The sequence below is a fragment of the Exophiala viscosa genome (genome assembly GCF_022695815.1).
Source record: "Exophiala viscosa unplaced genomic scaffold EDD37scaffold_7, whole genome shotgun sequence".
Taxonomy (NCBI): Eukaryota; Fungi; Ascomycota; class Eurotiomycetes; order Chaetothyriales; family Herpotrichiellaceae; genus Exophiala; species Exophiala viscosa.
Window position 1 is genome coordinate 1199731 of NW_026944359.1, and position 16394 is coordinate 1216124.

Below are 16394 nucleotides of genomic sequence, written 5' to 3' on the forward strand. Positions count from 1 at the left end.
CGAAGTTTATATCGATATTATTAAGATTAAAGTCTTTTTAATCGCTTATTAAATAAGATTCGAGATCGTAAACAAGTTAGTAAGGGTTTAGTTCTATTACTAAATAGGCCTAAATATATATAGCGAATAGTATTGAAAATAAATATTTATTCTATAAAATTATTAGTTTCTTAATTAAATACTTAATAAAGATTTATTTAAGTATATCGTTAAAATACTTAATTTTATTATTCGTCTATAAATAATAAAGAGTTATTATTCGATACTTAACTTTAATTTTATTAAGGTAGTAAGTTACTATTTATAACGTTAAATTAACTTCGTTATTTAAAAGAAGTTCTCGAAATATATTATATTAATAGTAAATATTAAAAAGAAAGTCTTTAATAATCTTATTAGTAGTTTTTAGTAAAGGTCGTATTATTAACTAATCTATAATAAAGTCGATTATTATTAAAATTTATTAATTATAGTATAGAGTAATTAGTAAGAGTTTAATAAAGTCTATAGTTTATTTCTCGAATAGTTTAGTCGTTATTCGAATTTAGTTATAAAGTTCTTTTTATTCTTTCTTTAATCTTTAGCTAAGTTAATATTCTTTATATTAACGCGCGAATTTAATAATATTCTTCTTTAATATTTATTACTAATCTCTAAATCGAATAATATTTATTAATATTAGCGCGCTATAGTATCTATAATATTTATAGTAATATTTAATAAAGTCTCTTCGAAAGCTCTTAGCGATATATAAAATATAGCTTTTATTTACTTTTCGATAAAGATAATCTTCTTCGATTATAAAATTCTATTAATTTATATTCTTAATAAGCTCTCGCTCTTTAGGGGATAAAGTTTTATTCTCTCGAAGAGTAAATATTTTAATAATTATCTTTTTCTATTCTAAGTCTTTATTTAGCGCTTAAGTAGCTATAAGAGTAGCTTCGATAATTTTCGAATTATTTATTTATACTCGATTAATAAGGCTATTATTTATAAAATCGAGTCGACGCGAAATAGTATTAAATATAATTACTTTCGAATCTTTACGATAGCGAATATTAAGTCTATATTATATAAATTCGTTAATCTATTACGTTAGATATTTAAACGAAGTCTTAGTAGTTATTAAATACTTAAGACTTTTATAGTCGATTATTACTATAGTAGTATAGTTATTCTCGATATATATCGACTATATTCGAAGAGTATACTTAATCGCGAGTAGCTTCTTTTCCTAAATCGAATAGTTAAGCTTAGGGCCGTAAAGTTTACGTTTATCGTAAGTAACTAAATACTATTTATTATCGATATTAAGTTATAATAATATATAACTTAAGATCTATTCGAAATAATTCGTTTCGATACGAAAGAGATTATTCTTATTAACTTATATAAGAATCGAATATAATATAAGACCTTTCTTTAGGATTCGAAATACTATTTCGTATTATACTATTTACTAAATAAAACGAAACTTCTTCTTTCGAATCTTCGTATTAGCTTCGATAAATAGATTTAATAGCGTAAAAGCTATTTTAGCGAAGTCTTTAATATATCGATAATAATAGAAAGTAAGACTTAAAAACTAATGAACTTTATAAATATTACGAGACTATAGCTATTTCTTAATAATCTTAACTTTAATTAAGATTAGCTTATATTAATTATTTCTAATAATATATCTATAGAACTTAAGCTTAATTATTTCGATAGTATATTTAAATAGTTTAGTAAATAGCTTATAGTTTTAAAGAGTCTTAAGAACTATCTCGAGATATTCCTTATATTCTTTCGAGTTCTTAAAGAAAATAATAATATTATTTAAGTATATAACTATAAACTTCTCTATAAAGAGTCTAAGCGCGTCGTTTATAATTCGTTAAAAAGTAAAAGAGACGTTAATTAATTTAAAGAGTATAGTTAAGAACTTATATTTTTCTAAATAAGTATTAAATATCGTTTTCGAAATAGTATCGAGCGCTATTTCTACTTAATAATAACTCTATATTAAGTTAATCTTCGAAAGATAATAAGTATCGTTGATTATATTTAAATAGTTCTAAATCTAAAGTAGAGAATATATATCTTTAATAGTTATATTATTTAATAAATAGTAATTAATATATATTCGTTACTTATCTTTTAGTTTCGAAATAAATAGAACTAGAAATCCTTAGGAGCTCTTCGAAGATTAAATAAGCTCTTAGTTTAATAATTATTTAATTTAATACTTTTACTCGTTATAATATTACTTAGAAAGAGAGTAGTAAGATAAGTTAATAGCTTTAGTCTTCTTCGTATTAATCTTATACTTAATATCTCGAGTCTAAAAGTATTAAATAAATAATTTATTTTATAAAACTTATAAATACTTCTCTAAAATCGATCGATAATACTTTAGTACTTTAGTAAGGAACGCTTTTAGCTATTAGCGAGCTTCGTCGCTTAACTTAATAATATATAATATTAGTATTCTTTTTTTATTTATATTCGAATTTAAGTTTAAAGTAGTTAATAAGACTAAAAGATCGATATTAAGTAGTTTCGCTAGTATAAAGAGTATTAGTTTTTATTTTTATATCTTCGAGAGTATCTTATTAACTATTCGAAAGCTAAGTAAATTAAGTTCGCTTTTCTTAATACTCTCGTAATTAACGATTCGAAAAGATTTAGTAAAGATAAAGGACTCTTTACTAGCCTTATTTCTTATCGTTATATAATTCGAAGCGATATTTTAATACGTATTGTACTATTTAAGCTAGTTAAAATTAAGAATTATATTATAAATATTTTATTTAAGAATTCGAAGTTCGGTATAAGATCGAAAGTTATTAAGAGTTAAATTAGTAATTATTACTTAATCTAAAAGAGTAGTTTAGCTATTCGTAAGGCGAACTCGTAATAGTCGCGCTATTTTTACTTTTCGATTTTTCGAAAGATATTCGAATATACTTTTAAAGATATAAAATACTTTAAATTTAGTATTAAAAAGAATAATTATAAAAATAGATTCTTTCGACTATCTTAATATTTTATTAATAAGATTATAGCTATCTTTTATTAATATATTATTTATAGACTTATAAGCTACTAAATAAATATCAAGAGAGTTTCTTCTTAATAGTTATATATTTAGCGACGCGATATTATCGACTTATTTAGCCTCGAGATTTATAGATTATTTATTTTAGTCGTTAAATATCTTATTATTTAACGACGCTAGTCTTTTCTCCGAAAAGATTCTCTTTAGTCTCGCGCGATATTCTAACGCGTAGATTTAAGGTATTCTCTTTTTTAGTAACTTAGCTTATTATAATTATAATATAACTACTAGTTTATCTTAGATATCTAGTTCGATTCGCTATAGGGTATATTCGAAGACTCTCGAAAGGATCGATTAATATCTCGACTAAAAATAGAAGTAGATTTTATACTATTAAGTATTATTTAGATATCTTTATCGATATCTCTATTACGATAGTTAGTAGAATATATATATACTCGTTTCTAACGAGTTCGAATATCGAAAAAGTCTTTACGATAAATAATATAATATAATTTATACTCTATTTTATTAGTAAACTCGATATAAAGCTAGAAAAGAGCGAGTAAAATAGTATTAAGTAGTATCTTAACTCTATTACGAATAGTATTATTAAAATTATATTTAAATAATAGTAAATAGTTATTATTTATAGCTAAAGAGTTAAGATATATTCTTTTATACTAAATATTATAATAAAAGTACTATACTATCTTTCTTAATTTTTATTAAAGGTTATCGAATTTATCGCGACGCTTATCGTTAGTATAAATATTTTTAAAATATTTCGCTACTAATTCTTAAAATCGTATTTAAATTTTAGCGAACTAGCGCTTTTTCTTTTAGGCCGCTATTTAATAAAGCTATTACTATATATCGACTTTATCTTATAAAGTATTACTAATATAAATAATCTTTTACTTATTTTGAAATCGCTTATTAAAGAGTTTCTTTTAATTAGCGATAATATTATCGATTTATATAAGCTAAATAATTACGATATTATTCTTATATTTATCTTTATAAGTCGATATATACTTAAGCTTCTCGATAGTCGTCGCTTTAGATATATTACTAATATATATAATAAATATCGAGTTACTATAAATAGTAAATAATAATAATAAGTAAATATTCGAATAGATTTTATTTAAATTTATAAGGCTCGAGCTAAAGCCTTAGATTTAGTCGTCGCTACTACTAAAGATAATATTCGTATTAGATTAAGTAAATAGATCTTTAATTATTAAACCCTAAAAATAATTTATTAATCGAACTATCGTTTCTTTAATATTACGAATTTACTTAAGTAATTATTAAGTAACTAAGACGACTTCTATTAATTATTAAAGTTAGTTCTCGACTTAAAGAAAGCGAGTTTCGCCTTTTATTTAAAGCTCTTTAGTCTTTATAATAAGTAAAGAAGATAGTTCGAATATTTTAAGTATACTATATTAAATATAAAAGATATTTTAAAGTTTTCTTTTAATAAGGCTTTAAGAATTATAGTAAAATAAAAGAGAGATAATAGTTAATATCGAAAGAAAGAAAAAGACTTTTAAATAAAATATATTATATAGAAGTAACTATCTTGATTAGCGAGTATTCTCTTACGATATTTTTCTTATATTTAGGTATATCTTTATTTAATAGTCTTATATCTCGAATAGTTATTACTATAACTTCGATCGTTCGAAGCCTAATTATCTCTTTCGAAAGAATTATTTCTAAAATCTTCTCTCGTACTAAGATATAAATAGTATATTTTTCGAATTATTAAGGAGAAATATTTATTATTTAGACTAGATTTAAAATATTTGTTTATAGCTATTCGTTAATTTAAATAAAATATTAATATAATTATATAGCTTATTTATTAATTATTAAGGAATTTAAATAAGAAATCTATAGCTAACTATTAATTTCGACGAAGTTTTAATAAAGAACTCATCGAGTTTCGAAGTCGCTAAAGATCTTATCTTTATCTTTAAAGATATTCGTATAGTTTATAAAGAGATCTTCGAAGGCTTTTTATCTTATTATATAAGATTAAGATAATTAACGAAACTAAATTTATAAAAGATCTATTTTAGTATAATTATATATTAAAAATTCTTTCTCGATTAATATCTTCTTTATTTTATTATTCTAAGACTTCTTTAATATATTAATAATCTTCGAGAAAAGCGAAAAGAGTCCTTTCTCGAGAAAAAAGAGGCTACTTTAGAGTAAAGATATCGTCGTTATAAAAATAATACTTATCGAAATTCCTAATATTTTACGATATACTCTAAACTAAAGACTATATTATTCTCGCGATCTTAAAATCGTTCTAACTATATTTCTTCCCTTTTCGAAAAAGTATAGGGGCTTTAAAAGCTTTAGCTTAGGGTAGAGAGCTATTAAATTATTACTACTAGATATAATTTCACGAAGGACTTATTATTACTTAAGGGCCGTAGAGGCTCGTTAGACTATATATCTATCCGAAGGTCGTATATCGTATACGATATCTACCTAAGTCAGTTGACGGCCTTCGGCCGTCTTTATATCCCTTGGCAGAGCCAAGGTGGCTGAATAATCACATAGGCACCCCCTTTTTCCGTGGCCGGGGGCGATTAAATTAACTTCAATTTGCAGGCAATGCGATGAGTGCACCTATAGGTAATGGTGGCTGCGCCCCTGGATTCGCCGTAAATGAAAATGCTATACAAGTCTTCATCAAACTTGTGTTGATGGGGCCTGTCTCAGTGCGGCGCAAGACTTGCTATCTCACAGCTCCTGACGAGTGTCAGATTCGCGACGTCGATGTCATCGTGGTAAGTCACAGCTGAGCCCGTGTACAGGATGACGTCCGCTACCGACATCATCACCTATGTCGGTGTGCCGCTGGCGGTCCTCGGCGTGCTACCCATTCTCTACACGTTCATCCTTGTAATCCTCACGCAACGACGAATTCGCGCCTCCCTGGTCCATCATGGCCATCGACCCGTGGGCACCTCCCGATCCAACGATGGATTCACCATTCGCAGTTCTCCCATGACCAGTCTGATTGAGGTGGAGTTGCCCAGATACGCGATTGCACCTTTGGAACGGAATCATGATGATTACTGGAAAACTACGACCGAATGTCAAGAGCAGGCTGCGGAACACCACAGGTTGCTGGATCGAGCGGAGAGTACCCTGAGCATGATCGAAGAAGGCCGGGTCAGGGGCTCCCTTCGAGGCGGATCATGGAGAGCATTTCATTGGAAGAGACTGGTTGTGGGTAAGAGGCTGTATAGAATACAATACGTGGACGACCTGCGCGAACCTCCGGCAGAAGTCGAGTTCTCTGAACTCATACACTTGTTGCTGGACTGGGGAGCGGTCCCTGATGCGATGGGCTGGGAGAAGCTGAAGTCTGGAGGTCTGTGGACCCCGACTGGCACAGTACTCCTCGTCAAGTCAGCGGATAAAAACAATGGACAGAAACAAGGCGACTGGGTTTTGAGAACAAGCATGCCTGATGAGAGCGACGGCGTTCTCAGTTTGACTATCAGATGGACAAACGACACGACAGGACTTACAACCACAAGGGGAGCAGCCAGTCTTCCACCTGGCTGGGGTCGACTCGGCCAACCTCAGTTGCTCGAATCCAGTGACAAGGTCAAAGAGGAGACACGAGATCTGCCAGCCCGGATCGAAGAGTTGGAATCTGCGAACAAACACTGCATGGACAGCTCAAGTTTGCGGTTCCGGGCAGAAGATAACAGAGTACAAAGGATTTACTGGGAACGAGATCACATCGAGACAGGATTTATAGACGAACCCTTCCGGACGTACGAGCAATCGATCGGTTCGCTCTGGTTCACATGCGGGGCTTCCGCCCTGCTATCCCGCAAACAATCTGACGGTGGCCTGTGGGCTTTCGACATTCCATCAGACATTCAAGGTTTTGTGCGGAATGAGTCGATCCCGTGTGGTGTCTTGGTCATTCTGGGACTATTGGCAGAAGCCGACGCCCCTCAATGGTCGTCAGAAACGGAAGCTTCGCAGCGCGAAGAGGCAATTGCTACCTCGCATCGCCATTTTGCGCGATTCCAGGCCCGGCAAGCAGCAGAGCGGCTCGAGGCGACGATGCCACCAGAGCAGGCTAGGATCCATAAAATGAATCGGGCAACCTCCGAGCGACAACAAATGATTGATGACATGAATAATTCGAGCAGGTCGCGCCAAGAACGTGAGGAACGTCGATTGCAAGAAGCCATTTCGAGTCCACGCATGAGTACGAAGAAAGTCTCTGAGGCGTGCCTGGCTTGGCTCATTGCCGCGGGCGAGATAGGTCGAGAATGGACGCTGGACTCGCTCGCCGAAGCAGTACTATATCTACTTGTGGTAGACCAAGGTCCGGATAAAGAGAGCGAAGCAAGGAAAATCGCCAGAATCCTTGAGGAATGGATGTCATGGGCTACGGCTGGTGGAATGAAAAGGCAACAAATCGATGTACTGGCGGACAACAAGGTGGCATTCTGCTTCGCGGTGGCCCTAGTTGCCATTGTAAACGATTTTGCGACCTCGAGTTCAGGTCAAGCCAAGGCTGGCGCAGACATGCTTGAATGCTTGCGGCTGTGGCGGAAAGTGCGACTGGGATGACAAGACAAAAGCAATGAAAGAACTTGGAAGACAACTCACTCAGCCATGCCATTGTTCTATCCTCGCTTCCGTCGCTGCGATCCCGTACCGGCTCCAGGGCTACATTTACAACGTTACCACGAGCTTCCTCGCAGACACCCCCTTACTGTACCGATCCACTGCCAATTGAATGTTCTCCAGTCCATGACCAACTATCAATGGCTCCGGCGCCGGCACGAAACTCCCTGCTTGCAACGCCTTGGGCAAGAAATCCTCATAGATGGCTTTGCCCACCTCGTTGTCTTTGAGCGTCGTTCCAAAGATGTGCTTCATTGTCACGCCTTCCGGCGGATCGGGAGCACCACGCTTCGCCGTTGCTATGAACTTGTTTCCCCTGGATTGGCTCACGACGTCCAGGATAATCTTCCACGCAGCCTCGCCGATACAATCAAGTGCGCCAGCCATGGTCTTGCCGTCGAAGGCAGTCATCAAATCTTCGGTGATGCTCGGACTGTTGTAGTCGAATACCTCGCTTGCACCGAGCTTTTTGACGTGCTCGAAATTCTTGGGCGATGCGGTGGTGATGACCTCGTAGCCTGCAGCGACAGCAAGTTGAATAGCATTGCTTCCGACGCTTGATGCACCGCCCCAGACCAAAAGTGTCTTCCCTGTGGGCTTCTGTGCAGGCTCTGTCGGAAATTGCAAATGCAAATGTGTATCCTGGAACAAGGCGCATGAGGCTGTTGATAGTCCAAGTGGGAGGACCGCCGCACGTTCGAAGGAGATGCTGTCTGGAATATGGCTGGCCATGTTGGTTTGGAGAATGGTGTAAGCCTGAAAGGCGCAATCTTGATTACGCTTGGTTGCCATTCCGACTGCATGACCTAGGACACGATCGCCTTGCTTGAAGCGGGTGACCTTGGGTCCGACGGAGACGACCTCGCCAGCGACATCCTGGCCGAGGATCGTCGGATAGTCCAATGGGTACCATGCGAAGGCTTGCAGACTGCCGTCGACGGGATTTATGGCCACAGCGTGATTACGAACAAGGATCTCGTTGTCAATTGGTATTGGCATGGGAGCGTCCCTGACCTCAAAAGGGTGTGCCTTGGCTGACGGGAGCCAGGCAGCTCTGTTGGACGACATTGTTGAGATGTGTCTGACGTTTGCTTGGTTGGTGGAGGAGTTAAGGCGCAGGGCTGTGGATGTGAGTCTGGGAATGCTCGTAGTTCTCTTGCTTAGGCGGGAAACCAAATGCGATGGACTCAAGACCTTTCGATTCATGCGTGATTAGTTTGCAGAGCATGAACTTGGTGTTTGACAGCACCTGCTGGGCTAAAGCTGGCATATTTATACTTGCTTCTTCGCTGATGTGTTCAGGCTTTAGGACCGAACATTCATCAAAGGCCGATCTGTGGCATCTTAACCGTCGCGTATCTCTCCAGTAATTATGCTAGTATATTGACTACGACCGAATCCGAGCCCTCAAAGCCGAGTCGAGTGGGAAGCTATGGGCACCTTTCGATGAACAGCGCGCAAGACTAACCGCAAGGGCAACAAGCGCCATGCTCGAAAAGGCTAGTCTTACGCGCTGGAGTTTCCGGAGATAACAGGACTTTGTTGTGTATCATCGACATCATCACAACCTGAAGCTAATACTCTGCATAGCCCATTACAGTTGCCTTTGCTCAATTCTGGTAAGGCCTATGCAGCACCATACTTTCATGCCCCTGACTTCACAATGTATGCACTTCAAACGACCTAGTGGGAGGCACCTGGACTTCTTACCATATTGTTATCCGGTCACACTTGGCCGCCGAAAGCACAAAGAGACTGGCCTCTCTCCCGACCCGACCTTCCATACGACTTGAAGTGTCACTTTGCGAGCAGCCCGTGGTCCGACTAGAGCACGCGATACAAAATTCTCAGCATTGCTGCGACGGCTTCCACCCTCACTCAGTCCATGTTGTTTCTCTGTCTTTGTCTTCGTCTCCACAAAGTTGATATCACCCGTTCGCTTCACTCTCTTTCTTTCGACGTTTCTCCGGCTGCTCATCAAACTAGCCATGTCTACAACGCAATCATCCAGCGAAAGCGTCATCTTGCAGCAGTACTATCGCGATCTCATCTCCGGAAGTCATATTCTTCACTATCACAATGTCGTCGACGCTTTCGGTCATTTGTCCGTACGACACCCTTTCAAGCCTGAAATCTTCATCATGTCCCGGAACGCTGCCCCCGGAGTAATATCTTCTCCTAACGACTTGGTCGAATATAACATCGAGGATGCTCGGGCGGTCGATCCAAATGCCGCCGCTGGGTTCGCGGAACGCTGCATTCATAGTGAATGCTATAAGCGCTACCCGGACGTTCACAGTGTTATTCACAGCCACTCCGAAGCCGTGGTGCCTTATACCATTAGTGGTGTTTCGCTACGTGCTTGCTACCACATGGCGGGATTTCTTGGTACGAGTGTCCCTGTCTGGGACTTCGCAGACGCACAGCAACCTGACGATATCAGCGATCTACTGGTCCGGAACACGCATCTTGGCAGCTCTCTTGCAGCAACGTTTGGCACGTCTGACTCCAAAGATGGCTCGCCACAGCACGTTGTCGCGTTAATGCGAGGTCATGGTTTGACGGTGCTAGCTGCAGGCATTCAGGATTGTGTGATGCGGGCCATCTACACGCAAAAGAACGCGGCTATTCAGACGACTGCGCTGAGCATGCGGGCTGCTGACTCTTCAGCCACGGCGCCTATCAAGTATCTAAGCCAGAAAGAAGTGGCTGATACTACCTCCTGGATTAAGACGTCTGCTCACCGACCTTGGGGACTTTGGCTACGGGAAGTGGAAGCTTGTGGGCTCTATGCGAACTCGGCTTGAATGCATGGACACAGGATGCGTCGATCGATCAGACACAATGCTTGATGGAGTGGGACTTTCCACCAAACGTTGTGTGGGGTAGAGGTCGTCCGCGGCGATAATCGACCATCCCGCATCCCCATGCTTTCCCCTCAGCCCCCATCTATGCGTGATGCTTCGATGTGAAGAGCCGTCATGGCGTGTCAATGGCTGATCCAGTTCACAATGCTGCGCCGCGCTTGTAGCACCATTGACAAGGAAATTCCCATCGTCAGATGTATGGAATTGAATATCTCAAGCACAACTCCTCTCACCACATTGATGCAATGGTTCAAAAATGACAGTGTATGTTGTGGGTGCCGCCGTCTGGCCGTTGTGGTGGTTGATCTAGAGTAACCGAGGGCTGAGCTAACTCAACCCATCAGGGTACTTCGAAATAAAAGTATCCTCAGATACCATACCCGAGTTTACTTGAACCAGTGGCACTTCAGGCCCTATAGATTGTCAATCGAGTTCTCCTGTCTCTCAATTTGAGTAGTCGCACAGCCGATTGACGATAACATCTACATATTCACGACACAGCTGCAACTACTGAATCTCGTGTCATGTCGTCTCCATTTCTTGCGAAGGACCTGGACTCCTCCACTTATACTGTTCATGCGCCAAGGGAAGCTTTGCCGCTGAATCTAGCTCCCGTGGTCCCAGTTCCTAAGCAAATCAATGTGGAAAGCAGAGAGATTTACCACGGTCTACCGATCTACGGAGAAGAGTTCCATGGCAAGAGCGCCCTGATCGCTGGTGCCAATGGTATCTCGGGGGCGTACATGCTCAAGGTTATGAGAGACTATGTATGTGATGTCCCACCAGTCTCAAGACCATTTGCAGCACCACAGCTAAATTATGATATTCTGTTAGCCTGATATTTGAAAACGAGTCTACTGCATTTCCAGAAGGCCGCAGATGAATGACGTGCCAGACTGGTTCAGCTCCCATGCTATTGATCTGTTCAACACTGATGCTCAAGGCGTTGCCAAAACCATTGAGGCAGCCGGAATAAAGGAGATTGATTATGCCTTCTTTTACGCATTCATGCCAGTTGCTGCAAGTGATAGTCGAACTTTGTTTAAAGTATGTTTGGTTTTGGCCCTTGAGTCCATCCATGCATGGACGCATTTCAAGCTACTAATGTAAGCAGGAAGCAGAAGAATTAGCTGAGATCAACGGAAAGATCTTTCACAATTTCCTAGAGGGTCTCTATCTAGCAGGCTTACGACCAAAGCGGATTCTCCTCCAAACTGGATGCAAGGGCTATGGTCAACATTATGGACCTATGATATGTCCCCTGATCGAAGATTCAGTGCCAAACGCCCGGAATTACAAAGAGCCCAACTTCTACTACAGCCAAGAGGATGTGCTTTGGAAGTTTTGCAAAAGAACTGGCATTGAATGGGTGGATAGTCGGCCATCTTTCATTGTTGGTTTGGTCAAGGACAACAATCTCAATTTCCTCAGCCCTCTTATGCTGTATGCAGCCGTGTCGAAGTTATCAGGGGAAGAAGGAACTGGTGTTCCCAGGTGGTATGAAAACAGAATCCTCGACCTTTACTAAAAGTGATTGTTGCTTACTTTGAATCAGATCGGAGAGGGTGGGACAAATTGGTGGACCTCTCGACTGCTTATCATGTAAGTCTGAGTTGAGGTCCGGATACAAAGGTCAACTAATATATGTGAGTACCTTCTCTTCGCTTCCATCACTGTCGACTATACTCAAACAGCACAGGTTTGCTATTGTAGACTATGCAATCTATTGCTGGTGGCCACTCGTGCTGAATATGAACAAAGCTCTAGCAGAGGCAATCGAGTTGGGGCGTAAACTCAAGATTATTCCAGATAAGGAATACTAGAACACATCAAAGCTTCACGTAGGACTCAGATAGGTATTCAACATCAGTGTTGTCTTCACCGTATTATCTTGTACCAAATACTAAGTATGGTGTTCTCGGTACGCGTCACGAATTCACCTTGGACGCACGTGGCGTGTAACGGGCAGGTTCACCGAGTGCGCGTCATCACGTCCATGATTGTGCCGCGGTTGTAACTCTACCACATCGTCCTTCGTCCGGAACTCCATCGATCCATCGCATGAGCGTGTATCCCATGAGCTGAGGCATCTCGAATGCCTTCACCACCTGTTGACAGAAGGGTGCGTGCTGGGGCAAAAAGCTGTACCGAATGTGCGTCCTCCTCCCCACTGATCGTCAAGAAAGCGTAGAGAGATCGCTGATCCAATCGCACAGGCCGGAGAAGAAAGATCCGCTGCCTATGGGCAACGGAGTCAGACAGTCAGATCGGCTCCAGGCCAATGGCATGCGTCGAGTGCACCAAGCATTCGCGCTCATGTGTCTCCCAGTCGGTCCAGCCTCGTGCATCTTCTGCCCGCCACACGAGTGCGAAACAACGGATCAGCCAGTTGGAGCGCGAAATGGCCTCCCTTTCAGAACTCGTGAGGGATAAGCAGAATCCGTTGACTGGCTCTAAGACTCCCGGGTTTGGACCAACTCCTCCTGATGAGCTCGAGGACGAACCATACGATGAAGACGTGGACGACACACGACCTCCAGCTCATCTACAACTCCTCTTCGATCACCTCGATGGCGAGGATCGCACGTCGAAGCATCAAACTCTCGGACAGCCATCACGCGGAGCATCTGAAGCTGTCAAACGCAACGCGCGATCGAGGCTGCAACTACTCTTGCCATCAGCAGACGAAGTATGGCAAGTCACCGAATTTGCCCCTGCATGGATGTCATTCTATCATTCTCTTTTCCCGACGTTCTTTGCTTATAGGACAGGGGAACAGCTCAGGCTGAACTATGACCCCATGTGCAGCCCTGACGCCCGTCCAACGTCAGTCGCTATGTACTTGGTTTATCTTGCAATCACATCGCAACAGCTTCCCACAGATCGAATGGTACAGGGCCCATTTGCCAAATACCGCAGCGTAGAGGACTTTGTGGATTCTGTCTGTACTACGGTTCGAGAGACCATCGTGGACAATGATGATTTTGCAGGGACCGAGGAAGGCCTGGAACTCACCGTGATTTTCATCAGGCTGTACGTCCTGCCCCGCTGCGTCTCCGTACAGCTGACCATACTGACTCTCGTTGCCAGTCTAATGGGTCGCGGAAGCATCAAGTCTACCTGGCTGATATTTCGTCGAGCAATCGCCCTTGGTGAACTGATTGGGTTGCCCCAAGCATTCCAGGAGGTACAAGCTGCGCGGCAGTCCGCACATTTCGGTCAAGCAAGCATCGCAGCCCCCTCCGAGCAGAGCGAGCTGAAAGCTGGACTCTGGGATGCGATTTGCGCCACCGATCGCAATTTCAGTATGATGCTAAACATTCCTACCGGCACAGCCAGATACAAATTTCCCCTTGACGAGTCCATATGGAAAGATGGTCACATCTCGGCGCAGGCATACAATTATCGATTGTCCAATGTTTGTGCCGCAGTGTTCGAGATCGATGAACTCTTCATGCGTCGAGCCCCAGAAGCCGAATGCTATGAGAAGGTCCTCAACGCTGACCAGCAACTCCGGTCTCTAAGAGCATCGGCGAGCCAAGACTGGTGGCAGGCGTCCAACGAGAAGACGCTGGCTGAGCAATGCGTTGGATTTTGGCACCACTATATCCTAGCTCGCGTCCATCTCCGGCCAGCTATGGTGAAGGACATCGACGGCCAGTACACATACAGTCGCAACACCTGTTGGGATGCTTGCCAAAGCGCAATACGACAGTTCGTCTTGTTTCGATCGTGCGTGCCTTCGGGATTCTTCGTTTGTCGCATTCTTGATGTGCAAGCCTTTACGGCCGCCACGTTTCTTCTTCTCAACTCCCAAGGACGTTCAGCTAAAGAATATACCTCACAAGGAGGCATTGACAATAGCTTGGATAACGGATACCTCCTTTCACAGGTGACGGACTGCTTCAGGAGCGTCGCCACCGAACCCGGCTCAGATTTTGCTCGAGAAGCCGTCGCGGCATTGACATCTCTGCGTTCCTTAGTGCACGGAGACCGATCTAATCGAACCACCATGCTCACGCTGAAGATTCCATTGCTTGGCAGGATACACATCGATGCTCCAGAAGTTCAGGCTGCGAGGCAGAACTTAATTGTCGCCGACGATTCCGCCGCGAACACCAACACCGAAATGCAAGCAGACGCTGACTTCACTCTCGCAGGTCCGGCAACGATGGTAGACCCTTTCAGCAACCTTGATGACCTCTCCTGGTCCTTTCAATTTGATAGCAATCCATATTGGAGTCAGGGCCTGACAACCGACAACTTTGGAATGGCCGACGACAATTCCTGGATGGGAGGCTTGTAATGAAGAGATTGAGCAGAACATGCGGGAGTGTCTTACACCAACATTATCATGACGGACTGCGGACGAGTCTACAGGCAAAGGCCGCAACCCAAATCATGGCGATCTAGACGCCGGACTGGACGAGTAATGCCACCAACGGACGAAGTGTCAATTTCTAGAGTTCGTCCGAGATCCATTGGAGATCTCGGATCGCGGCCGGTCAACTCAACGCCACTGCGTCACGTGGACGGCTCCGCCGATACCTCAACTGTGCACCGGACGAGACGCTATCCCCCAACTGTTCCGAGACATGCTCTACGGACAACAATAACTTGCGCGGGAGTGAACTCGAGCCTATAAGACTGCGCGAAGCCACCATGGAAAAACAGATCGATATAGCAAACATTCTTCACCCTCCAAGACTCTTCTCTTTGACAACAATCACAACAACACTGCCCAACAGCCCAAGATGATTGCTAAACCTACCGCAACCATGATGCGCGCCGTCCAACTCAAAGCCCCCGGCCCAGCATCCAGCCTTCGCGTCGTCGACCTCCCGATCCCAGTACCAAAAGAAGGCCAAGTTCTAATTCGCGTCAAATCATTCGGCATCAATCGCTCCGAAATCCTTACCCGGCAATTCGGCCGTGCGCCAGTCGGCCCAGTGCAACTTCCCCGCGTACTCGGCGTCGAGGCGACAGGACTGGTCGAGGCGGCCCCTGGTCACGAGCATGCGTTTCCCAAGGGCGCCATCGCCATGACTGCGGTCGGTGGTATGGGGATTGTGTTTGACGGAGGCTATGCGCAGTTCGTGTGCGTGTCGAAAGACCATGTGCTGCTCGTCGACGAGAGTGCCGCCAAGTTGGGTTGGGAAGTGCTGGGCGCGTTGCCGGAGATGTTGCAGACGGCGCATGGATCTCTCTTTCGATGCCTGAAGCTCACGGCCGGGGATACCTTGCTGATCCGTGGCGGCACTACAAGCGTCGGGCTCGCTGCAGCTGCCATTGCAAAGGATGCTGGCGCCAGAGTCATTGCGACGACGAGACGATCAGACTCTCAAACGAGGCAGATCTTGCTGGAGAACGGCGCCAATGAGGTCATTGTCGATGACGGCCAGGCCTTGCGCGAGCGAGTACTGAAGATTCATCCTTCTGGAGTCGACAAAGTGCTGGATCTCGTTGGCGGAAGCTCATTACCGGACTCACTATCATGCCTGGCGAACGACGGCATTTGTTGCTTCACAGGTCTCGTGGGCGGCAGTGCTGCGGTCGCGGACTTCAACCCACTTGCCATGATCCAGACGGGGAAGTACTTGACAGCGTACGGCGAGCGGTTCTTCAATGCTAGCAATTTCCCTCTCAAGGATCTCGTTGGACGTATGGTAGAGGGCACTTTGAAGATAAGGCTGGGGAAGGTATTTCAGTTGGACGATATTGTGGATGCTCACGAGTATGTGGAGAGGAATGAGAGTATAGGGAAGGTTGTCGTCATGACGGGAATGTAG

General features: G+C 42.3%; 6 protein-coding genes across 6 annotated transcripts; 5 read left to right on the top strand and 1 right to left on the bottom strand.

Annotated features, from left to right (window-relative positions):
• Positions 1-5608: 5608 nt before the first annotated feature.
• On the top strand, positions 5609-7808 carry EDD37DRAFT_464264 (uncharacterized protein). The gene has a single exon (XM_062813001.1). The coding sequence runs from the start codon at positions 5894-5896 to the stop codon at positions 7679-7681; it is 1788 nt and encodes a 595-aa protein (XP_062669158.1). The 5' UTR covers positions 5609-5893; the 3' UTR covers positions 7682-7808.
• Positions 7787-8806, bottom strand: EDD37DRAFT_566308 (zinc-binding oxidoreductase CipB; the record flags this gene model as incomplete). The annotated part of the gene is made up of 1 exon (XM_062814090.1): positions 7787-8806. One exon carries the CDS (start codon positions 8804-8806, stop codon positions 7787-7789), a length of 1020 nt encoding a protein of 339 aa, XP_062669159.1.
• An 823-nt stretch (positions 8807-9629) lies between these two features.
• EDD37DRAFT_464278 (class II aldolase and Adducin N-terminal domain-containing protein) lies at positions 9630-10632 on the top strand. The gene has a single exon (XM_062813002.1). It carries the CDS (start codon positions 9727-9729, stop codon positions 10543-10545), a length of 819 nt encoding a protein of 272 aa, XP_062669160.1. The 5' UTR covers positions 9630-9726; the 3' UTR covers positions 10546-10632.
• A 497-nt stretch (positions 10633-11129) lies between these two features.
• On the top strand, positions 11130-12133 carry EDD37DRAFT_610584 (uncharacterized protein; the record flags this gene model as incomplete). The annotated part of the gene is made up of 3 exons (XM_062815223.1): positions 11130-11434; positions 11475-11652; positions 11720-12133. 3 exons carry the CDS (start codon positions 11130-11132, stop codon positions 12131-12133), a joined length of 897 nt encoding a protein of 298 aa, XP_062669161.1.
• A 508-nt stretch (positions 12134-12641) lies between these two features.
• On the top strand, positions 12642-15183 carry EDD37DRAFT_464296 (uncharacterized protein). The gene is made up of 3 exons (XM_062813003.1): positions 12642-12758; positions 12822-13638; positions 13696-15183. Exons 1-3 carry the CDS (start codon positions 12701-12703, stop codon positions 14909-14911), a joined length of 2091 nt encoding a protein of 696 aa, XP_062669162.1. The 5' UTR covers positions 12642-12700; the 3' UTR covers positions 14912-15183.
• Positions 15184-15386: 203 nt separating this feature from the next.
• Positions 15387-16394, top strand: EDD37DRAFT_566055 (uncharacterized protein; the record flags this gene model as incomplete). Its single annotated transcript, XM_062814080.1, has 1 exon — positions 15387-16394. One exon carries the CDS (start codon positions 15387-15389, stop codon positions 16392-16394), a length of 1008 nt encoding a protein of 335 aa, XP_062669163.1.